The 22,563-nt window shown below is 39.3% G+C and overlaps 2 protein-coding genes across 4 annotated transcripts in view; one reads left to right on the forward strand and one right to left on the reverse strand.

The window, feature by feature from the left end:
- Nucleotides 1-8,955, forward strand: part of LOC310947209 (glutamate receptor ionotropic, kainate 1) — a gene marked incomplete at its 3' end in the record, with an annotated part of 29,821 nt that extends 20,866 nt beyond the window's left edge. The window contains exons 8-16 of one of the 3 annotated variants that reach the window (XM_083913946.1): nucleotides 5,002-5,125; nucleotides 5,653-5,684; nucleotides 6,062-6,175; nucleotides 6,261-6,464; nucleotides 6,566-6,789; nucleotides 7,185-7,303; nucleotides 7,534-7,751; nucleotides 8,304-8,529; nucleotides 8,666-8,955. In XM_083913946.1, coding sequence (XP_083770072.1) covers nucleotides 5,002-5,125; nucleotides 5,653-5,684; nucleotides 6,062-6,175; nucleotides 6,261-6,464; nucleotides 6,566-6,789; nucleotides 7,185-7,303; nucleotides 7,534-7,751; nucleotides 8,304-8,529; nucleotides 8,666-8,955 — 1,551 coding nt within the window. Of the gene's footprint in view, nucleotides 1-5,001; nucleotides 5,126-5,642; nucleotides 5,685-6,061; nucleotides 6,176-6,260; nucleotides 6,465-6,565; nucleotides 6,790-7,184; nucleotides 7,304-7,533; nucleotides 7,752-8,303; nucleotides 8,530-8,665 lie in introns of all 3 variants that reach the window. The other 2 variants (XM_083913947.1, XM_083913948.1) reach the window with 2 other exon arrangements.
- Nucleotides 8,956-16,718: 7,763 nt separating this feature from the next.
- Nucleotides 16,719-22,501, reverse strand: LOC310947211 (transcription regulator protein BACH1-like). The gene is made up of 5 exons (XM_083913950.1): nucleotides 22,405-22,501; nucleotides 21,102-21,359; nucleotides 19,142-20,308; nucleotides 18,846-19,052; nucleotides 16,719-18,079 (listed from the first exon to the last, which is right to left on the reverse strand). The coding sequence occupies exons 2-5, from the start codon at nucleotides 21,339-21,341 to the stop codon at nucleotides 17,702-17,704; spliced, it is 1,992 nt and encodes a 663-aa protein (XP_083770076.1). The 5' UTR covers nucleotides 21,342-21,359; nucleotides 22,405-22,501; the 3' UTR covers nucleotides 16,719-17,701.
- Between the last annotated feature and the right edge of the window lie 62 nt (nucleotides 22,502-22,563).

The following is a 22,563-nucleotide window of genomic DNA, read 5'->3' on the forward strand; positions in this document are numbered from 1 at the left end:
TGAACACAAGCACATTTAAACGCAAACACTGACAGTTTGACAAACATGAAGGATATCTCAGTTTAATTGTGGCAGGAGATTTTGTCAGCTCTGCAAAGATATTTTCAAGTTAATAGGCTCTCTCGTTATGTTGCACTCTCTTATTAGATGTGTCTTTAACAGATGAGCTTTTAAATCGTGAGTACAGACAGAATATTGAAGGACACGGGCAATGTCAAATAGCCCAAAGTGCAGAGTGAGTAAATGAGCTTTTCAGCGGTATAGCCTCAGCATATATTGTCTGTATTTTGTGATCAGCATTTTTACATAAACACACTGAAGTATAGAACATGAGCTTCTTGTCCATAGGTGGTTAACAGTGTATTTTTCTGCGTTATGTCTTCAACGCTATAAACCTGATGTCCTATATCTTCAAATGCATTGTTTTTATTACAGTGCATTCATTTAAAAAGGTACCATACTGTTGTTTTTTCTCCATGTTTTGGCCCATTTACTACAAATCATTTGAACTTTCCACTACCAGCCAATACTTTCCAAAATTGATCGATTTTTTTGTTGGAAATCTTAGTAAAGACTCAGCAAAAGCTCAGTAGACATGTTTTAGACCTTTCTATCCGTCTGTCCCCCATCTGTCCATAATTTTTGTGAATGCTCATGAACCATTTGGACTCAAGGATGAACTGATTATACTTTGGAGGTCAAAGGTCAAGTTGACTGTGACGTCACAAATTGCATATTTGTCCCATAACTCAGCAATTTCTATGCTAATTGCAACCTTCCACAAAAATGTCTAATAAGGATAAACATGATGAAGTGATGACGTTTACGTCCAAACGGTCAACTCGACTGTGACATCATAATCTTTCTTTCCATTATTCAACACCATAACTCAGGAACATAGAGGAGACATTTAGTTGGATACTGAATTGATGACAGTAATCTTAAAAGATTGTCTAGATCTTCTCTGCTGCCTGGTTGAAGATATGTCTGAAGCATCCACGCTTTAAGTCTGGACAAACATGGATGTAAACTGTAACTTGATTGGTTGATGGAGGCATAAAACCACAAGGCATTTAATCCTAGTTTTATTACTGCGTCAAGATCCAGACCTTTCTCTGCCAAAAAATTACTGTACTTATAGGTCGATTGTGCAAGCAGTTATCCACAGTTATGTTTGTAACTGAGGGTTTCAATAGTTTGTGGCTTTCCTTATCACAGGAGCAAAAGGAAGTAAGTTTACATAGTTATAAGACCCCTAACTCCACATTAGGAGTGATGGATGGGTGAAATAAAACACAGGACTCTCAGCCAGGAGACTGGTGTTTGTGTCCTGTGCCAAACCAAAAGTCATTGGTGATATGTTTTAAGTTAACCAAATTCCGTCCATGATTTTATGTCCGTGACTCTTTTTAAGCCTATCAGTGATCTTTTTCTAACCGTAGCCATGTAGTTTTGTTACCTAACGTAGCTTAAGTAGCCTACGTAGCCTAAGAAGAATCTAGTCTATCTTTATTTTATCAGTTAGCAGACCTGCCAATTCTCATATTTTCATATATCCATGTACATCAAGTTGTGCTTTGCACTGTAGTTCAGTGATTAAACATGGACTTTGTTTTCTGTGTTCCTGAGAGTTTTGTCCCGAGGAATCATAGGGATCATATTATCCAGCAGTAAAGGAATTCCCAGTGTCCACTCTCAATTGTTTTGCTCTAGAGCTGACTGACCAAAGCTTGACATGGTCATTTTTTTAACTTTTTTTTTTAAATATGTGTATGTATTTTACAATGGTTTACATTGATTTTACATGATGCTTCTCCCTATTTCTGTGTGGTTGACAAGCATGACTGATTTGAAAAGCCTGCACCAACATTACCCTGATGTAACTTTGACAACAATCCAATCAGACACGATGTTCACTGTGGTGGATCACTTACAGAGAGTCATTTTTCATGTCTCTGCAAGATGAATCTGATACCAGTGGCTGCCTGATGGTGAAAAAAGACTGTGGTACATTGTAGCATAGTATACAAAATTTAAGTTGAATTGGTTAAAGGATGCAAACTTCTGATATGGACCTTTCAAAGTACATCTTATGACTGCGTGTTCTGAAGTGTCCTTGGCCAAGACATTGAATCGAAGGGCGGCTGCTCTGTGACTCACTCTGTATTCTGCTCTCTTTGGGAAGGGAAATCACAAAAGACTATTTCCTCTGCAGGAAATAACACTGTATCACATATTTTAATTCTAAAATGAATTTGTTTGTTAGCATCTTATGTAGAGGGATGAGGGAGCAATGTAAAAAATAAAAGCAAATGTGTTTTTCTCACAGTGGCGCTGAAGGACTGTCCAGTATATTCATGGATAATTAGTGAGGTTCCGTTGGTATATTGAAGCTAATTCTCATCCTTTTTATCATCTGGATTTCCGATCCAAGAAGATCCATGGCATCCCTACATGTACAGTAATGACACCAGCACATGGTCATGACAGAGAAACTTTTGATTGGTGAGGATTTAAAAAGAGACTTAATGACATGAATAAATCTGGACTTAGGGGTGAAGTAGGTCTCACAGATGTGTGCAATAAGACTGTGTGAAGCGGTCTAATCAAAGGGCAACTTCTCTAAATGATACTCTGTAACCTTCTATAGAAGCGGAAGATCTTTGCATTAGAAACAGATGTCAGAAACTTAATAAAGGGGGATAACATTACTCATGATGGCATCCAGTTTAATCTTGAATCGTATGTTTGTGTGTGTGCATTGCCACACGACTCTAGTAATACTAATTTTTCTTTGTTTAGAGCCAACATATTTTTATTCTTAATTTAAGTCCTTATGTAAAGCTTGTGAAGCAGTGCGGCACTTTGGAATGATGAAGATAGATGAATAACACTTCGGGTCAGAATAGATTTGTTTTAGTTCCAGTAGATTGAATCAAATTAATTTCTGTTACAAACTAACTGTTCCTGTTTAGGATGAAAGAACAAAATTATGAAACATAAAGGTTCAGTGTGGTTCAGCGCCTCCGTAATTGATTTTTAACAAAAATTCCTCCAGACTGAGCCATATAATGCGTGTGTATATATATATACATATATATATATATATATATATGTATATATATATTGAGTTTGAAATATTTTGTAGATGTAGCATGGCTCGAAATGAGTGACCCTGATTACTAATTATATTTCATATTTGAATTTGAGCTATGGCCAGTACCATGTGTTCAGTGGCATTTGGTTTGTGTAAACCCCAGTACCCCAAATTATTTATAGCTCTGAGAGCAAACACTTTTCTGTTGGCTGTCAGAACTACGAACTTTGAGCTGCGAAATTTGAGCTGCGAACTACAAACTACGAATGTCAAAGGCTGGGGCCGGGGTTATTGTGACCAATCATAACTTTATGACCGACACTTTTAAAATCTAGAGCATCATTATGGACTTACAATCCAAGCAGTGATCAGCGGAAAAGACAATCCGTCTTGCTGCACTGTGGTCCTCCACAGAAATGAACTCAAGGACAAAATCTGCTTGCAAATCTCACTGATGTTGTGCTTGAAGTTGGCGTTAGCATCACTAGGAATCCAAATGTGTATAGACTCACATAATGACTTGGCTCTCTAGCCTGTGGAAAAGTTAGCTGGTTCTTAGAAGGTCCGCTACAGTAGTTGAACCAATTGTGAACTGGCACGAGCACCAGCCCAGAACCAGAACTAGGTTTGAGTTGGTGGAAAGAGGGTAACAGTGAGCTTTGAGACATTTCCTTTAAAGATAAACCGTCACAAATCTCTTCCCACATATATCATCTTTATTTCCCCAAATTGTATAGCTATTATTATTATTATTATTATTAACAGCTGTGTCAGTTTTCAAACAAAATAACATATTATCACTGTTAGGCAAGTTACACTTACTCATAATAATAAGTTACACTTACTCATAGTAATCCACAGGCAAAATCAGTTTATCTGACAACTACTTCCTTCTTACACCAACCAACTATTTTATGTTTGTGCAGAAAGAATAAATATGGATTATCAGTCATACACTTGTTCAGTGATAATATGTAAATGCGGGCGCAGCAGCATGCTTTTTTTTTCATCCGTGTGTGATTAGATTATTTCTCATCATTTATTTCTCATAAATATAATGCAACAGTCTCAAATAGGAATGTGGCTGTGCTTTAGGGCTTAGATCATGGATGGGGAACCTACCGTCCTGCATGTTTTAGGTTTCTCCCTGCTCTAACACACCTGAGTCTAATGATAATTAAATCCCTGACCCCCTTGATAACGAGCAGAGCATTACAATCAGGTGCGTTAGAGCAGGGAGACACCTCAATCATGCAGGACAGTAGCCCTCCAGGAGCAGGGTTCCCCACCCCTGGCTTAGATGTACCCTCATCACATGTTTCTAAAAGAGTTGCTATATGAAGACGAAGGTTGATGAAGGTTTTAGGGTGAACTGACGCTTTAATTGTATTTTCATTACACCTTGATTCGCAGCCAAAATAACCTGAGACTGTATTGACTTGTAGATATGCCATCTTCCCATAAAAAAGGGCTTCTCAGCTTCCTCCATGAGTATAAACTGAGATGCAGTCCATTTCTCTAAGCCCCCTGTAACAGATATTTAACCTGACTGTTATTCAGCTGAGCCCACTTCATTATAAACTTCATACAAATATGTCTGAGCTCTGCTGCCCACCCGCTGCTCTCCACTCAGACAGAGGCTTTGGCTGCCTGCTCCATTTACATCACTGTCCACCACGGTATCTACTTAACATTTCCACTAAGGATCCAGCCAATGCAAAAAAGCCCTTTGAGATGCAGTTAGCCTTTGTCAATGTTCTTTGCTTAATGAAGCACTCATCAATTATTAATCATGTTAAGAATTGTTTTCATTTTTCCAGACCTCTGCTTGACTTTGCATTTGTGAATATGACATAAAAATGAGGGATTCATTGGTGTTGTTTTCTGTACTCTCTATGCCACAGGCACAATGGAACGGCTTGACTGGACAAATTATTATAAACAAGACGGACGGCCTGCGGAAAGAATTTGATTTAGATGTCATCAGCCTGAAGGAAGATGGCTTGGAGAAGGTGAACTATATGACCTGTGTTTATACAGTCAGGACAGGCTGTTTTAGTAAACAACAGAGTAGGGAAATATAGACAAATATAGACCACAGCCATTCACTGTAACCTCCTTTTTAAAGTACAATTGCAGAAAGAGGACTTGTCTTTAAAACAATGAAAGTATCTTGAAACCTGGTGCACTAATTATTTCTCAAAAAGGAACTTTTTGAACTGCTTTGACACATAGATCTTGCAAATAATTGTAGCTGTCATTTAAGGTTAAAGGTTTGTAGATTTTCCTTTTATCACATTGACAATGCTGCTTTCAATTTCGGCAGATCATTAACAGGCCTGTTATCCGTCAATGACAGTTCTATTTACGTCAAACACAGATGTGAAGATTGAAATTAAAATGAAATAATAGCTGTATCCAAAGGAGTGATTATTTTCCACATTTGCCTTCAAGATAAAAGTCACCATAATTGTTCATTATTTTTTTTCTTTATTAAGTTCAGGGCTCTGTGATTAAAATGCCTTCTCTTTATTATTTTTGCAAGACAATCGCAGGCAACAGCCGCCTGAATAAAGTGTGGAAAAAGGTCTGTACTTTATCTGCCCTGGCAGACTAAAGGAATATTGGCACTTTTTTTTATAAATGTATTGTACTTGCTGCCCTCTATGATGTTTCCCATTGTCTAAAAAAGATAAGTATTTGGTACTGGTGGGAAGAAATGTTCAGCATTTCTGCACTGGGCGCAACCTACAGTACATATGTGTAGATTATTTTCCTTTTCTCCCTGCCTCATTTTCTAGTCTTGATGTGTTCTTTCACTGTAATTATTCTGCTTCCCAGTACAAGTACAAGTACTTTTCCCTTCTTTGCATTCCTTACCGTGATCCTGTGGAGGTGACTCTGGCAACTATGGATCTGTGATTTCTAGTCACTGTGATTATTTGGCTGTTTTATTCTTTACAGATTGGTGTGTGGAACTCCCAAACAGGCCTTAATTTAACAGAAAACAATAAGGACTCATCCACTAATGTGACCGACTCAATGGCCAACAGGACCCTCATTGTCACAACAATTCTGGTATGAATTAAAGTAATTATCATGCAGCTTTTGATCAGGAATGTCTTGATAAAACTAAGGAAGTCTGTTATGCGCCTTGTTCCAGGAAAATCCTTATGTCATGTATAAAAAATCTGACAAGCCCCTGTATGGAAATGATCGCTTTGAAGGCTACTGCCTGGACCTGCTCAAAGAGCTCTCCAACATTTTGGGCTTCTCCTATGAGGTAAAGCTGGTGTCTGATGGCAAATATGGAGCTCAGAATGACAAGGGGGAGTGGAACGGGATGGTGCGAGAACTCATTGACCATGTAAGTACCTATCAATATTATACGTGAGGTAATATCAGAGTGATAAGCAGTGTCGTCTGTCTTTGACCGTGTTAATGCTTGATGTTTTTGTCCTGTACCAGGTGGCCGACCTCGCTGTGGCCCCCCTCACTATCACATACGTGAGGGAAAAGGTGATAGATTTCTCTAAGCCCTTCATGACGCTGGGGATCAGCATCCTCTACCACAAACCCAATGGCACCAATCCAGGAGTATTCTCCTTCCTCAATCCACTCTCTCCTGATATCTGGATGTATGTGCTACTGGCATGCCTCGGTGTCAGCTGTGTGCTGTTTGTTATTGCCAGGTAAAAGCATAAAGCAAATTCCAGGATTATTGCCCTAATCTTCAGCTAGAATTACTTTGTTTGTGTTCATTATGGTTAGCAGCTTTGTTTAGCCAAGAACAAAATGTAATTTTGGTTGAACACTTTAACTTCCTGTATGAAATCTATTTATGTTTATGAATAGTCAACTGTTCATTCTGGCTGAAACACAGACATATTAATGCATCACACACTACTGTAGTAAATGACCACCTCAGAATTATTTTTGCCTGTTTAAATGAAAGAGAGGCTAAATGCAGGTAGTAATGAGTAACCATCAGTGGTTGCCACAGGCCTTAATATGATATTATGTTGTCATTATCAAGTCATCGCATTTTATTTACATGAATTGTGACTGTTTAATTCTTCACCTTCAGGTTCACTCCCTATGAGTGGTACAACCCTCACCCCTGCAACCCAGACTCAGATGTGGTTGAAAACAATTTCACTCTAATAAACAGTGTCTGGTTTGGAGTTGGAGCACTTATGCAGCAAGGTATACTTACTATACTGCAATTACAATTGTATGTTATTACGCTGTGTTCAGACCGGGCAGAGGTTTCACTTTGGTAGAGCATTTTCAATCCTCACCTTCATAAATAGAATAATGTGTGGTGTGTCTGTGAAAATAAGATAGTGTCATGGCTATTATTTGTTACTGTATCGTCATTGTCTCATAATGTATTTGTTAGTAAAATTCATAATGTACCTTGTGTTATCTTACAGGATCCGAATTGATGCCCAAGGCCCTCTCGACAAGGATAGTCGGTGGCATATGGTGGTTCTTTACGTTGATCATAATCTCCTCATATACTGCCAACTTGGCTGCATTCCTCACAGTAGAGAGAATGGACTCACCAATCGACTCTGCAGATGACTTGGCCAAGCAAACCAAAATAGAGTACGGGGCTGTAAGAGATGGCTCCACCATGACCTTTTTTAAGGTAAAATTCTTTCCACTGTACCGAAAATGGGAAAGTATACTACACAACAATGGGGGGGAGGGATGCAAACAAGAACACCAGTGATATTAATAGGCCTGACAAGTTTTACCCTGGAGTCATCAGTCCTTGGTTATTACAGAAACATGCCCTACTTGTCTGATGGGTTGAGTTCAGAAAAAGAGTAGGGTTAAAGGTTAGTATCTTAGAAACTGCCTCATACAGGAAGATTAACAAAACCCTGTGGCCAATTTTTCTATAAAGAGTTATTGTTCTGTCTGTAGCACAGCAATGAGTGTACAGAGACAATTTAATGAACTTGGACAGATTTGTACACACTTGTCACATCCCATCTCCCGCCATGCATCAGGGTGATTGCTCCTGACGACAGTTAGTCCCTGAATGCAGTTTCATTTGAAATATTAGAATCAAGCCTCGACCGCTGACCATGAATCAACGTTATCTGTTTTGTGTAAACCCGTGTTGTTGTTTGCAGTGTTGAAAATTCAGACGAATTGTTTTAATCTTCCATAAATCCTGATTCTGATTCAACAGAAATCTAAGATCTCAACTTACGAGAAAATGTGGGCATTCATGAGCAGCAGGAAAAACACTGCTTTGGTGAAAAACAACCGGGAGGGGATTCAGAGGGTGCTCACCACGGACTACGCTCTCCTGATGGAGTCGACCAGCATCGAGTACATCAGCCAGCGTAACTGCAACCTCACACAGATTGGAGGCTTGATAGATTCAAAGGGATATGGAGTGGGAACTCCGATTGGTAAGAGAGATGAGAAACACAAAACACAGAAATAATGATAACCAATAATTGCTTTCTACTTGTCTACGAAACAACAAACCTGCAGGTTATGACATTGGTAATGGCAGTAAAATCATTTATTTTTATCCTGCTGTAGGCTCCCCTTACAGAGACAAGGTCACCATCGCCATCTTGCAGCTTCAAGAGGAAGGGAAGCTTCACATGATGAAGGAGAAATGGTGGAGAGGGAATGGCTGCCCAGAGGAGGACAGCAAAGAGGCCAGTGCTCTGGGTGTAGAGAACATAGGGGGAATCTTTATTGTGCTGGCAGCTGGACTAGTCCTCTCAGTTTTTGTAGCAATTGGAGAGTTTATTTACAAATCCAGAAAAAACTTGGACATTGAGGAGGTGAGTGTTGGTCAATGCGAATGGCACAACAAGTATTAACACACTAGGGGACTCGATCAAAGACTGTTACGAACCCTAATACACATCGTCATTGTTGTCTTCAGAGGACTAATCACTGGGCCAACAAAAACATGAAGTCTGAATGTGCTGAACTGCATTGTTACAATCACAGCAGAAATCAGTTTTAACGCAGAGTTTAGTGTTTTCAGTAGTTTTGACGTAGAGCACATGAACATTTTAGTCTTAATTGGAAGAATACATTTGAAACCCTTTCTATGATGACAGATGTCTACTGACTTCTGACATCAAGACACTTGACCATCTTGGCCTTGCTGTTTTTTGCAACAAAAAAAAACCTGTAACATTGTTTTGTGTGGAAAGAAATTGTCATCGTTATGCCATGGGGTAAGTGTAAGTGTTATCTTCTGAGGCATGTTTGCCATGTTCATTTCAACAACTGCAGTAAGTTTGAGAGTATTCTGTTATAAAATGTTTGCAATTTTCATATTTATAGCACACAGAAGCTTTGACATAACAGCATGTGCTCTTACCACTTTTGTATGTACTGTTGTATTTAAAAAAAATATCTTGATTTATTCAATGACGGCTGTTTGTTTATGAATGAGTGTTCCCACAAAATGTTATTGAAGTTGCTTGACACTCAATCAGTTGCTTACTGTCTATATATTTTTTTTTTGCTTTTGTTTCATATAAAGTTCATAAACATGCATGTATACGTTTTGTCATGTTGGAATTGTTTCAGAATGACTAAAGTTATGTGAGAACATTACATCCTTCAACCTTTTATTTCTGGTTGTTTTGATTGCTCCTTTTCTCTGCATGCACAGCCTTTTCTCTTACTGGATGGGAAAAATATCACTTATGATAACGTCTCCAGAGTTTCATTCATGAACGTTTGGGTTACACCAAGAAGATCTGAGGTAAAACTAGTATTTCTTTCAAACTGCGGCCTACCCATTTTGAATATTTGATTGTTGTGATACTTTTGAGTTTACTTCCAATCATATGTTCTCATTTCTGGAGAACAATTTTCATGAGACACTCATGTTTGCAGAGAACAAGGGTTATGAGTTAATAACCTTAGTTTTGCTTGTTCTGCACATATCATTGTGTATGCTTAGATACTACACTGTAGATCACCATGGTCATATTTTTGGCATACATACATGTTGCTTGCAAGTACTTCACCAATTAGCCAACTACTGTATTATGCAATTAGAAATAATTCGTTAAAGATGATGTCGAGAGATGGCCCTTGGATTCAATGTAAAGTGGGTGGTCACTTAAGTCATCACATTGGCTGATAACACATGTCACTGGCTTGGCAGAAGCTTCTCGCATCCCTGAATCATCTTTCTCTTTGCCTGCTTTCACACCCATGTTCACCTCACTCAGGCTAAGGCTTGTAAATGGCATCCTCATTATGTAGTGGATTACAAACACATATCAAACACTGCAAGGTGTACAGGCCTTGTCACACAGGTTATAAAATCCTACAGATGTAATGAAATTCGTCTTACCCCAAATCTGACAGGTAATACTAAGCGTTGCATTATAGGACATTCAGGATGATGTGACAGAACTTCAGATTTAGAATTACTGTCTGTGACTAAGGAGAGCTAAATGGGATTATTATTGATTGGTGATTAGGATTATTACAGTTGATGAGATGATTCCTGACAGGAATACATTCAACATTGCTTCAAAATAATGCTAATTTGGATGTGAAAACACGTTCATTCTATGAGAATTTAATGTTCGTGTTGCATTCATTGTCAACAAAAATCCCCACTGTGCGCACAATGAAAGTTTGATCATTTTAATATTTAACAGTTAAAGTGTAATTCTGGCGCGAAATCATCCCATGGTCTTTTTCGGCACTTACATACATCAAATCAGCCATCGAGACAGTTTTTTTTTTTCCGTTTATCAACTATTAAAGGAGAAATGCGGTAGAGTCGCTAACAGCCGGACGTGGCTAAAACTATTTAGCTCGGGGCAGTACAATGAAGGCATTAAAACAGCTTTTTTAACCACTAATACTGTTTAAAATAACACCAAACCTCTGCAGTAGCATGATAAGAGTCCCTAAATATAAAATGAAAAGCATCAACAACATAGTTAGAGAACCCAGAGTTTATTGAATGAGTATTCTGAAAGACTTACCAACTGGCCCCTGTACCAGGAAGGAGCCTATTGGTGCTTTATTTTATGTGTAGGGACTCTTCTCATGCTACTGCAGAGGTTTGGTATTATTTTGAGCAGTATTAGTGGTTAAAAAAAGCCATTTTAATACCATCACCGTACTGCCCCGAGCTAATCAGTCTTTGTCACGTCCAGCTGTGACTCTACTGTATTTCTCCGTAAACAGTTCATAAACAAAACTGTCTCCATGGCTTATTTGATGTATGTAAGTGCCGAAAAAGAACATGGGAATTTTTTTTTTGCACCGGAATTACTCTTTAAGGTTTTACTGATCCTGGACACAATTTGTATGCAAGATGTAAATTCAAACCGGTGTTCAACAGGGTGTGAATTCTCACCAACAAAAGAAAAACGAGACACATACAAGACATTTTGACATGAAATCAGGACTTATCAGGTGCAAATTTGAACTATTCAGGTACCACCAGTGTGTAACTATAGCTACAATCATATGGAAGTTTAAGATGCTCAGCTCCGGATGGTAAATACTCAACACCAGGTCAAAATCAAACAATCAACTGGAACTCTACTGTGAAGCTGAAGATGTTTTTAAGTCCAATGGATTGCTTGATTTTGACCCGACAACTGTTCAGTGTTGTGTCTTTCGTGTCTTTCTTTGTTTGACCCAATATCGTTCCTTTTTAACAGTTGATTTCTTTCAATGCTGTGATGGAGTACCTGGGTATGTCTTAAAAGCGTTACAAAAATCCAAGCAAAGGGGACGACAGGAGTACACAGTATTTTTTCCTTTTCCATACAAAACACATCTTAACACACCTTGACAACTACGGTATAGAGTTTTTAATTAATTTGATTTTTAAAGCTGTTCTATTCATTCATATATATTTATTAATAAAGATAAATCCCATATCCCTGTTTAAAATGTTTTAAATTGTTCATAGAGAGGCACTTTCAACCACCAGCATAAATGCTTCAACTGTGAAGAACAAAAAAAAAACTGGTCCGGTGATCTTTATAATAGATTTAACAACATTGTGCAACTGATGTTCACTGGTTTGGTATTGGTATCGCACTCAAGTGAATCAGCAACTGGGGATGTATTATGATGAGTTGATTCCAGATGGAAGATATTCTAGCTGATCAGCTGTTAATCAAAATATCGACAAACATTGGATTTTTTTTATCAACACCAGCTCACATCAGATGCCTGGATAAGCTAGAGTATGTTACTTTGTTTGGTAGATGATGGCTTCCTCTATATTTTCTGCACTGCTTCAAAACAGTGAAGATAATTAAAAACATTGTACTTGGGAGAATTGCAGGCATGATTTTTGCTTTTCCAGATGCCTCTTGACACTGATGAATCCCAGCAATTTCTGCATGGCTGGTTAAATAGTCATCCTCTAAAGTATGACTTCTTTGATGGATCTGATCCTGAGAGGCACTTTTCTTTAAACTCACAATGTACAAAAACATACCATTAAGACAGGAAAGCAAGTGTGAATGTAATCTGTCACTGTAGAACCAGCTGTTTGTTAATCTGACAGTTGCAGACCAGGGTGGTAGCTAGCTGGGGTCGGAATGTGCACTGGTTTCTCTCATTTCTCTGGGAGATTACAGTATTATGGTCTTCATTTATATAATCCTGTCAATGGTATACAGCCCCCTTCTTTGTGCTACCCCTAAAATGAAGTTCATAGTGACTGCAGCGTGTAATCAGTTAGGATACAGTAGCTAAAGAGCTTATAAGATTTATGTTGTGTTGCAAGAAGGTCATCGACCTTATGCTTGGATTGATTATAGTATTGTGCCTTTCTCTAGGATTTTGTTCTGCATTCAGGAGACCATGACAAAGGTCAATGCTGTGCCACTTATTCCGTTTACATTGAAGATACATTCTTGCAGTACATTAGCGGGAATCTGAAAACTGACTGACATTGTCATCATCATTATCAGTTGATAATCTGGTGTTTACTAAGGTGAAGACCAACATTAACATATCAATATCTTTGGGTTATATTTTCCCCATATCGCAACAATTGAATTGTGTGCTCTTTTTGGACAACTCATGCTTATCTCAAAATGAACGTGAATGTGCAAAGGCTGTTTTAGCAAACAAAACCTGCAGGCACGTCCAGTCAGCTCTGTGAATGCCACAAAGAATAGTACCATTTTTAATTTTAAGCTATAACCTCTGCTTTAGCAATTTCACAAGCAAACTTCCAGATGTTTTCATTTCTAATCTTTGTTTCCCCCCTCACCTCCTGTTTTTTAATCCATGCTACCACAGTACTGTGGAGTCTGTCTGTCAGAGGATAATGACTGGAATCATTGTGAAAAGTAGGTAAAAGGGACAGAAGTTAACCGATCCATTATCTCTAACCGCTTATCCCTTACAAGGGGAGGCTGGCGCCAAACCCAGCTGAAATTGGGCAACAGAGGGTCAGTCAGTCACAGGGCTAACACAGAGACAGGCAACCCACACAGCAGGTTTGAACCCAGAATCCTCTTGCCGTGAGCTGGCAGTGCAAACCACTGTCTCACCGTGCCGCTTTACCAACGTAAACACGTTATAAAATAAAATTGTTTATTGTATGACAAAAAAAACATGAATAAATAAAAGGATGCATCATTTTATTGACAGTAATCTTAGCCAACTCGTACTGACAATGTGTCATTAGGATTAAAAAAAAAAAATTTTAATAAGAGAAAAAAATTGAAAGAGTGAGGTGAAGAGAAATGACAAAGTGAGAGATCTTCATCCAGATTTTTGGTAAAAAAGGAAATATAGGCTCTGACACAGAAGATATATCAAGACAGAGAGAGTTCAAGGGGGCTTTGCATTAATCTCACGTTGTAATGACAGTTTAAGGTTTTGGTATTCTGATGAATTCCAGGATTGGGCTTAAACTGCTTTCATTTTGTTTGCTGGTCTTTAATCTTCTAACCCTGCGTTCTTAATCAGAACTCAGAGCAGGTTTTTAATCTCGCATGAATGAGGCCGCGGATTATGGGCCTCTGACCTTGCCATGCCGCACAGCTGCTTCCTCCTCAAATCAAGTTTCTCTTCCTGTGTAGCTTGCAAAAGAGGATAATCTTAGTTTTTGCGCTACAATGCTCCAGAATCCAAACTGTGCATGAAAGACACAAACAAAGAATCCTAATTGTTGAGAGGGAAAATCAGAAACGGGTCCAATTCATAATGCTTTGGAGTGCTTTTGGCATGTGAAGGTGATGCCAGTTTTCACAAATATCAACTTGAGGATTTTCTACAGATGTGTGTCATGATATCTGATCCCTGTGGCATTAACATCATCTAATCCTTTTGACTTTTAGATGCAGCTCCACTTGTCAAGTTTAGAGCTTTGTGTGTGACTTCTTAGAGACAGGAACAAGTTTTATTGGTGGTTTAAGGGTTGCCCGGGTAATTACCCCTTTAACCTTGGAGATTGTGTTCTGAGGAAAACACTATGAGATTGCTTTCTCCGTCATTGTCCCCAAGTGCTACAGTAGCTACTTTAAAGGACACAAAACAACAAGGCAAGCACTGTCCAAACACGAAACAGCTCTTTGAACTTTAAACCTTCAGTTAAGCTGGTTTGCTTTTGTAGCTCAAGGATAGATATTAACTAATCTAACACTCAGGCCATTAGCTGAAACAGATACACAGACGACACAGTAAACTCATCAAATTATTTTGTTATATGTTGTGTGGATTTGATAGTGTTATGGTGCTATGGTGGTGAGCGTTATGGTGCTATTCATCATACACATGCATTTAACTAGTTTACAAGAATAATAATAATAATAATTCCTTAGTTAGTCCCGCAACGGGGAAATTCAATTTTTTTCACTCTATTATTGTTACTCATGTTACACACACACAGGCCTGAAATACACACACACACACACACAGGACCTATATACATGCAATTAATGGAGAGATGTTAGAGTGAGGGGGCTGCCAGTGACCAGCACCCCGAGCAGTTGGGGGTTCGGTGCATTGCTCAACAGCACCTCAGCAGTGCCCAGGAGATGAACTGGCACCTCTCCAGCCACCAGTCCACACTCCATTCATGGTCCACACAGGGACTCTAACAGACGACCCTCCGGTTCCCAGCCAAGTCACCTATGGACTGAGCTACTGTCCCCCCCATCAGCAGCAAAAGCAAAGATTATATTGAGCAAGCATTACTTTTTTTTTAGTATTTTGTTTCGTAAATATCTTGATAAAATCTAATGCTAGTGCTGAAAACAATGTGTAGTCTACACATAAAACGAGTTGATGTGATGCAAAAGAGAGGGTAAAATTAAGAACTACTTCAAACAGAATGACTCTACTATTCTTTTTTTTAACAGATGAGGAAAGATGTTTTATAAAAGATGTCATTGAAAGGGATTTAAAAAAGGGCGGAACACGCTATATGCTAGCAGTTAAAGCAGTGCTGTTGTCAGATGGGAGCGTCACAACCTCTTGTCTCTTGTATAACTGTGATCCTGAGATCATTTTTTGTGTTACAATTTACCATGAATGAAGATAAGGTGCCAGTCCAACCTACACCACCTATTGGTACCAAAAGTATCTGCAGCAACATATTCATGTGGACCTGCATATTTTTAGGAAAGTAACAAACAAATAATGAAGTATATATCTATCTGTCTAAGTGAGGACTATCTGCTGCATGTTTTTGACGCTTGTTCCAAATGCAGGCAATAAATGCTACAACTGCAGTTTCTGGGGCAATACAATGCAAAACAAAGGTGGCTTTCTTTTCCAACCCTTCTCTCTACTGTATGTGGCACAGGTTATCTGTAGAACTGGTTTGAAAATGACTAAACAGCTTCTTCCTTGTGCCTCATCTGCGGCCTGCTAAACATGAATGTGTACACGTGAATAAATAACTAGTTACCTCTGTTAGTTGCTTTGCTGCTATAAAAAAAATGAAAGGAGCACGTAAGGCTAAAGAGAGTTTAGAGTTTGTTTAAATATTCATAGTACAACACATCACACTTTGTATTTTATGTTTCTTCTTACGATTCAGTTGTAAATCATAAATAAGTCATAGAGTGTGGTCTATACCTAGTCTGTAAAGTGTCCTGAGATAACTTTTTTTATGATTTGGCACTATAAATAAAATTGAATTGAATGGCTGTCATATACACCTTAGTTTTGTTCGATATCTGGTCTGCAGAGTGTCTGGATGCCTTCAATCTTTAATTTCAACCCTAATCTATAGTCTTCCTTAAGATTCTCTGTAGATCCAATAAATCTATAGACAACTGTTCAGTCCCAACTGTTAGATACTACTGATAGCAGCAACATAATTTTGCTACCAAGTGAATGGAGTTTTGTCTTGGTTCATAAAACCAGAATCTCATGTGCAATAAGCACATGACTATAAAGTCATGATTTAAGTCATTATGTTTATAGTGACGCAAGTAGTTTTTAATCGGTCCAACGTTCTTTCTGAATGCCAGTTTTGTTTTGTGGAATATGTCACATGCATAGAGATCTCTAAAAGAAAGCTCAATCTTTTACAGATTAGTGGCAGAAGGAACAATTCAGATTGTGCTCTAGTCAGACAATGAAGGGTAAGCATAGCTGGGGAGGTAAATTGAGTTGTACTTCCATCTATTGGTCAAACTGTGGTACTCGGCATCAGTAGTCTATAGAGGGGGGGGGGGGGGGGTATTCATCTTGCTTGATGAACAAAAAACAGGGAATGGTAACAAAATGTTGTTTATTTAAATCGGTTATTCATGAAAGCATTTAATAAAAAATACTCAACATGATTCAGACGGACCTTAACGTAAAAGAATGCCAATCAATATTGGCTCTGGGTTAATGTGCAACAGTGCTTGAGACAAGGATATTTCCATAATATTTTTGTATTAATATCATACTACTGCATAAGGCACATTTTGCATTCAATAACATAATTTCCTACGTTCTCCTATACCACTTTCAGACACACCAGAAGTATACCTTAACCATCGGGGGAAGATGACAGTTATTCATTTAACTATGCACTGGCATTCAAATAATGCTGCTGATTTGTGTTAACTGTAACAATTCCATGTAATCCACTGTAAAAAAAAGTTATGTTAGTGCTGCATATTTAATCAAATAAACATTATAGTGGTACAATAATACACGTATAATGTGTTAATAATATATTTATAGACTAATTAGCCTAAAATGAATGAAACAACTTATTTTTTATAACTGTGTGTATACGTGTATGTGTGCAGGTGTCAGGTTATGAGTTTCCCTGAGAAAAACAAACTTCATATTAAGAAATGTCCTCCTTATTTAGAAATGGAAACATTTGGGAATTACCTGAAAAATTGTCTGCACTTTCAAATTGATGAATACTGGATTCTGTGTTTACTACATTGAAAGGCATATTCGAAATACAGTGAAGGAAATCTGACATTACTGTATGTCACTTTAAGATACCATTATCCGACAGAAAATCATTCAGTGAAATTCACAGGAAAGCATATATATTCAAAAGGGGATTACAGTATACACTCGGAGTACAACCCTGCTCCATGGTCCTCCAAGATTTGAAATGACAATGGAAATTGAGTTCAATTAAAAGCTGTTGTTCATGTCCAGACAGACATTGAGCAGAGATGTGGGAGCAGGGCAGCTCTGTGGAGAACCTGCCTCCTCTGTCTCTGTGCCAGTCTCTGGTGCAGCTGTTTGAACTGACAGCTTGCTTGGGTCACACTCTGAAGAACAACTTACCATTTTGATAGTGATATGGGACTCCTCATCTTTCACCAAAAGGCTAGGGGAGGAGATGGGGGAGTCTGATGAGGAGATCTTGGCAAGAAGTTGCAAGTGGTCCTGATCAGAGCCAGACTCAATGCTGACACTCTTACATAACCCACACAGGCTCTGCCGCGTCTCCTCCAGGTCTTGCTCCAGCTCAGTTTGCTCCTGCAGCAGCCGCTCTTTCTGACTTTTCTGTGGCGACAATGACAGTTTCCTTGACTCATCATCATAAAATGTTACAACTGAAGATTCTTCTGCAGAAATTAAAATGTCACTCAATGGAGCTTAGGAGTCAGAGGTGCTCTATTTTTTCTCTGTTCCTTGTTCATGCTTCCTTAATCAGTCTCTAGTATTTAAAAATCTAATATTTTCTGGTCTAGTCTGTTCAATCTTTCTACATGTGCTACAGAATTACCACTGAATTTATAGTGGCAACATGCGTTGACACGCTGTCATAAATAGTGATAGGAAATGTCATGAATTGTTTTTGTCCTGTGCTCCTCACATAGACTTCAAACTAATTGAACTTTTGAGTAAAATGGTTAGCGACAGCAGAGGACTTACATGTGTAAGCACATTTTACGTTAAATGCTAAAACGCTTACTTCTCATACCAAAAGCAAATGATAAAGCAGTATTATTATGTCCAAATTGCATTATGAAGCCTTACTTTTTCAGAGGATACATTCTTTTGGATTTATGCTACAATGACTTAGCATACTGACCTCTACTAAAAAAATAACACTTTTTTTCCTGCTATGGCAAATAGACAAGGGGTTAACGGAGGCCTGCAGGCTGTGCTAGAAACTTGTTTAGGATGACAAAAGTACTTCCATCAACATTGCTGCAGTTCATACTGGTCACAACTAGAGGTCAATAAAGGTTGAAAGGACATAAAATTAAATCATATCATGTTTGACAACATGTTGAGAATACCGAATATATTAAAGGCAACTTACTAATCGTTTGATTTCACACTCTAGCTGCTGTATGCTGTCTAGTTTCCTCTTTCGGCAGCGCTGTGCAGCCACGCGGTTTTTGCTTCGTCGACGGACGTCATGGACAAACTCCATCTGCTCTTGAGTAAGGTTATGTTGTCTCAGAAGCTGCTGGAAGGCACTCCGGCTGAGCACAGAGATCTGCTCCACTGGGAATGGGAGATTAATCTGTAGAGTACAGGGTTAAGAAGTTAGATTTACTTGATTTGATATCTTCAACTATCAATAACCAAATATCAGCTGCGTATCAAAAATACCTCTGCTGCTCTTTTGTTGTTGGCCTCAGTATCTCCATCTGTGTCCAGGTCTGAGTCGTCCCCAGAATTTAGCGAGGAAGACATGTGGGGGCTCTTCAGTGCCTGGGGCAGGCTGTCGGTGCGTGGGGCTGGGTCCTCACCTGTCCCAAGGTCCCTGAGGAAGGGGCAGTCTCCTACACTGGAGCTCAGGTCCAGCTGCTTAAGCCAATGAAAGTCTGATGCTTTTGCCAGATTGTTTTGGTCCATGGCGTCCAAGGGGAGTGGTTGATTCTGAGATGGGCATAGGTCAGACCAAAATCCCTTTGCCAGATGTTCAGCCACCTCCCTCTCTACGCTGCTCCTCTCCCCAATTCCCTCTTCGTGCCTTAGAGCAGTTAGTGGAGCATCTTCCATTTTCTGTTCGAGGCCAGCCTCACTCTGTTCTAATAACTCACTACAATCTTCTGCCCCTGATGTGTGGAGTGGAAATCGGAGTGGAATTGAACTGGGGTTGCAGTCGGTTTCAGCACCAAGCGTCTCGACAGTCTGCTCAACATCTCTGCCTACTGGTTCAATGATTTCTGTTGGATTCACATCCTCTGGGGTTGGCAGCTCACAAGGTAAGCCACAGTCTGCCAAACTCAACTCACTTTGATTACACACATCTCCTATCTCTAAAATGTCTCTTTCGCAGAACTGGGAGGGATGTTCTGCGTTGTCTGAGTCCGGGCATGGCAAAGACAACATTGGGCACACACCATTTGCTGTTAACTCCAGAGATAAGGGGGCCATTTGTGGTCCGCAGTTCTCCAAACAGAAGTGTTCTTCCCCGCTGCTCGTCTGACCCTGGGCACTCAGAGGACACTGTGAGAGGAAATCGGTTTGTTCATCACCTCTTGAAGGCACTGAGCTGTGTGACTCACATGCTTTTGGTTGGCTGCTCTCTACGCTGGGGCCAAAACTGGCACTGGGATCAGGGCTCAGACAACAGGCTCTACGCTTGACCTTCTGTGAGGTTCTTTTGCCTTCAGAAAACTTTGGGATGAGGAAATCAAAGCATGCTGACTCCAAGTTATGAAATCCTAAAAACTCAGCACTATTGTGAATGGCATGAATGTTTTCTTTGGTGAAGGGCAGCTTTGATGTGTAGGCAAATTGAAGCAAAGGTTCAAAGCCCTCAATGGTCACCTGTGGGGAGAGGAGATACAGCAAGTTGTTGAGGTACAATAAAACTCACATAATAAACTATAACTGTGAAACACTACAATGCGACCATACTAGAAAGATGACCAGCTAATAAAGGAACATGGGATATCCAGATCTATAGGGCAGTTTGATACATGTCCTGAAATGTAGTATAGCATACACTATACATTATAAAGCTCAGTGGGTACTAACACATCCAAGGAAAATCTACAAAGCAAGAACAGTGCTATTTACTGTCTGCAGGGCTGACAGACATGTTGTTGTCACAGACATTGTGATGTACATGAGTGCACAGGCATGAGTCACATTGCTGGGACTGCATATTTGACCAACTGTCGTGTTACACAAAGACATCTGCTGGAGAAAATAGATATTGCAGTGTCTGCATTTTCCATAGCCAAAGGCTTGTGATAACAATTTAGTCCTATTCAGAAACTTTTGGGTTCGCTGGTCTTGCATGAATACTCAGCATTTAGAGATATTGCAGCTTTCTGAATGTAACATTTTAGCCATTCATAGATGAACTCCCTTCTTTCAGGTTGGTCCAAAGTGCATTATTCATATTGTGCTTGTTATGGACTTCAGTCTTAATTTATTGTTAACATAATGAGTACAAAACTGTCTTGTATCATTCAACCATTTGAAATAGTGCAACTGAATTCTGCAGTGGCACATGATGGTTAAATTGTAAATACCAATACATTCATGCACAAACCAAATCATTTGCAGCGTCTATTCCCTGACAAATCCTTCAGCTGAAAAGAACAAGACCAACCTCATCAGGCAAGGTGATGATAGGATTCTGTCTGGTGACGTTGGTAATTCTGCTGTGAAAGTATTCACTGCAGGAAGCCAAGACGGAGCAGTGGGCCCGAAAACTCCTGTTTTCTACCACCACCGTCACATCACACAGGGTGTCCTGCTGCCTCTGGTTGTTCAGACACTGGAGAACATGAGCGCTGTGCACTGCAGACTGAAAGGTGAACACTGAGATGCGAGGGTCCTTGAGCGACATGGTTCTTACAAGCTCAGCCTGTGAGACAGAGGGAGCAGGGGGAGTCAAAAAAAGTCATCACTGTCCCAGTACACTGTTGGTCAAAATAGACCAGTGTGGATTTTAGGTGCAATAATTAGGCCTTGTCAATGATAGACCAACCAGTTGTTGGAAAATCTGCAACAGTTTTTACAATTGACTTTATTTACTTACTAGTTCATCAATAACAAAACAAGCATTAGTTGCAGCCCTAGAGGAATTCGGTCTTTAGCAGGGGATGTAATGTTGCACAATCATGTACAGCCACCAGTCATAATTTCATAGTGAGGGTGAAGTAAAAGTTTAAAGAAACATAACTAGAACAATCTTAAGTTTCATCTAGGCATTGCTGAAATAGCTGAAAACATCCAAAACGGTAAGGAAACTTTTATTAATTTTTTTATTATGTAAAATTACTCCAACGTACTTTTTTATTTCTAATAGCACCTTGCCACATGAACTCCCGTTATTTACATTATTGTTAGCGGCAGAAACGTTCACAGGGTAGTCTGATGGTGTGCTGTTATGCAAGACTTTTAACTTCAAGCCCATTACATTCAGTCTGAGTACCGTGACAATAGAAATACGATGGCGTGGATAAACACAGCAACTTATATTGACTTTGCGCTGGCTGAGATGAAGAATGATAGACAGTTGTCACAAAATGTAATGAACTATCTAACAGTTAGATGATCGGGCAGAGTTAGCACATTACATCCAGGAAAAGCGTCATTTTAAGTGAACGTGGGCAGCGAGTTAAAAACGCTGACTCATGTTTAGTCAAGTTAGCCAAGATGGGCCTGGAGAGACGCAACGAAGAAATATACAAAGTTCTGATAATGTCACTATGTTACTGACGACTGACAACAAGTACACAAGATACTAATGTTAATGGTCGAAAATGATATCGAAACGAAAAAGGCTATACGCTAGGCCAGACCCTTAGCTTCTAGCGAGCCAACACATCGTCCTGTTGGATAAAAACCACAACATTCTGAAACTGTACTTCATAATACTCATTTACAAAGAGCAAATGTTCACTGACCTGCCATGGCAGCTTGATAAAACCGCTATTGGTATGTTTTGAGGAGAGCTGTTTCTGGCCATCCGGAGACACACTTTCCTCTCGTCATGTGACAATTTGGACCAGAAAAAAACTGTCAGCACTTACTGCGCATGCTCAGTGCAACATTTAGCAAGAGAG

This window comes from Echiichthys vipera, assembly GCF_963691815.1.
Source record: "Echiichthys vipera genome assembly, chromosome: 5".
NCBI lineage: Eukaryota > Metazoa > Chordata > Actinopteri > Perciformes > Trachinidae > Echiichthys > Echiichthys vipera.

What these genes read in the sequence shown, in the direction of transcription:
- LOC310947211 (XM_083913950.1), bottom strand. Translation starts at nt 21,341, where the DNA reads ATGTCGCTCAAGGACCCTCGCATCTCAGTGTTCACCTTTCAGTCTGCA. An exon ending in ACAACAAAAGAGCAGCAGAG is followed by an intron (nt 19,053 to 19,141) that starts GTATTTTTGATA and finishes TGTACTCTACAG; the next exon opens with ATTAATCTCCCATTCCCAGT. An exon ending in AGTGTGAAATCAAACGATTA is followed by an intron (nt 18,080 to 18,845) that starts GTAAGTTGCCTT and finishes TTGTCGCCACAG; the next exon opens with AAAAGTCAGAAAGAGCGGCT.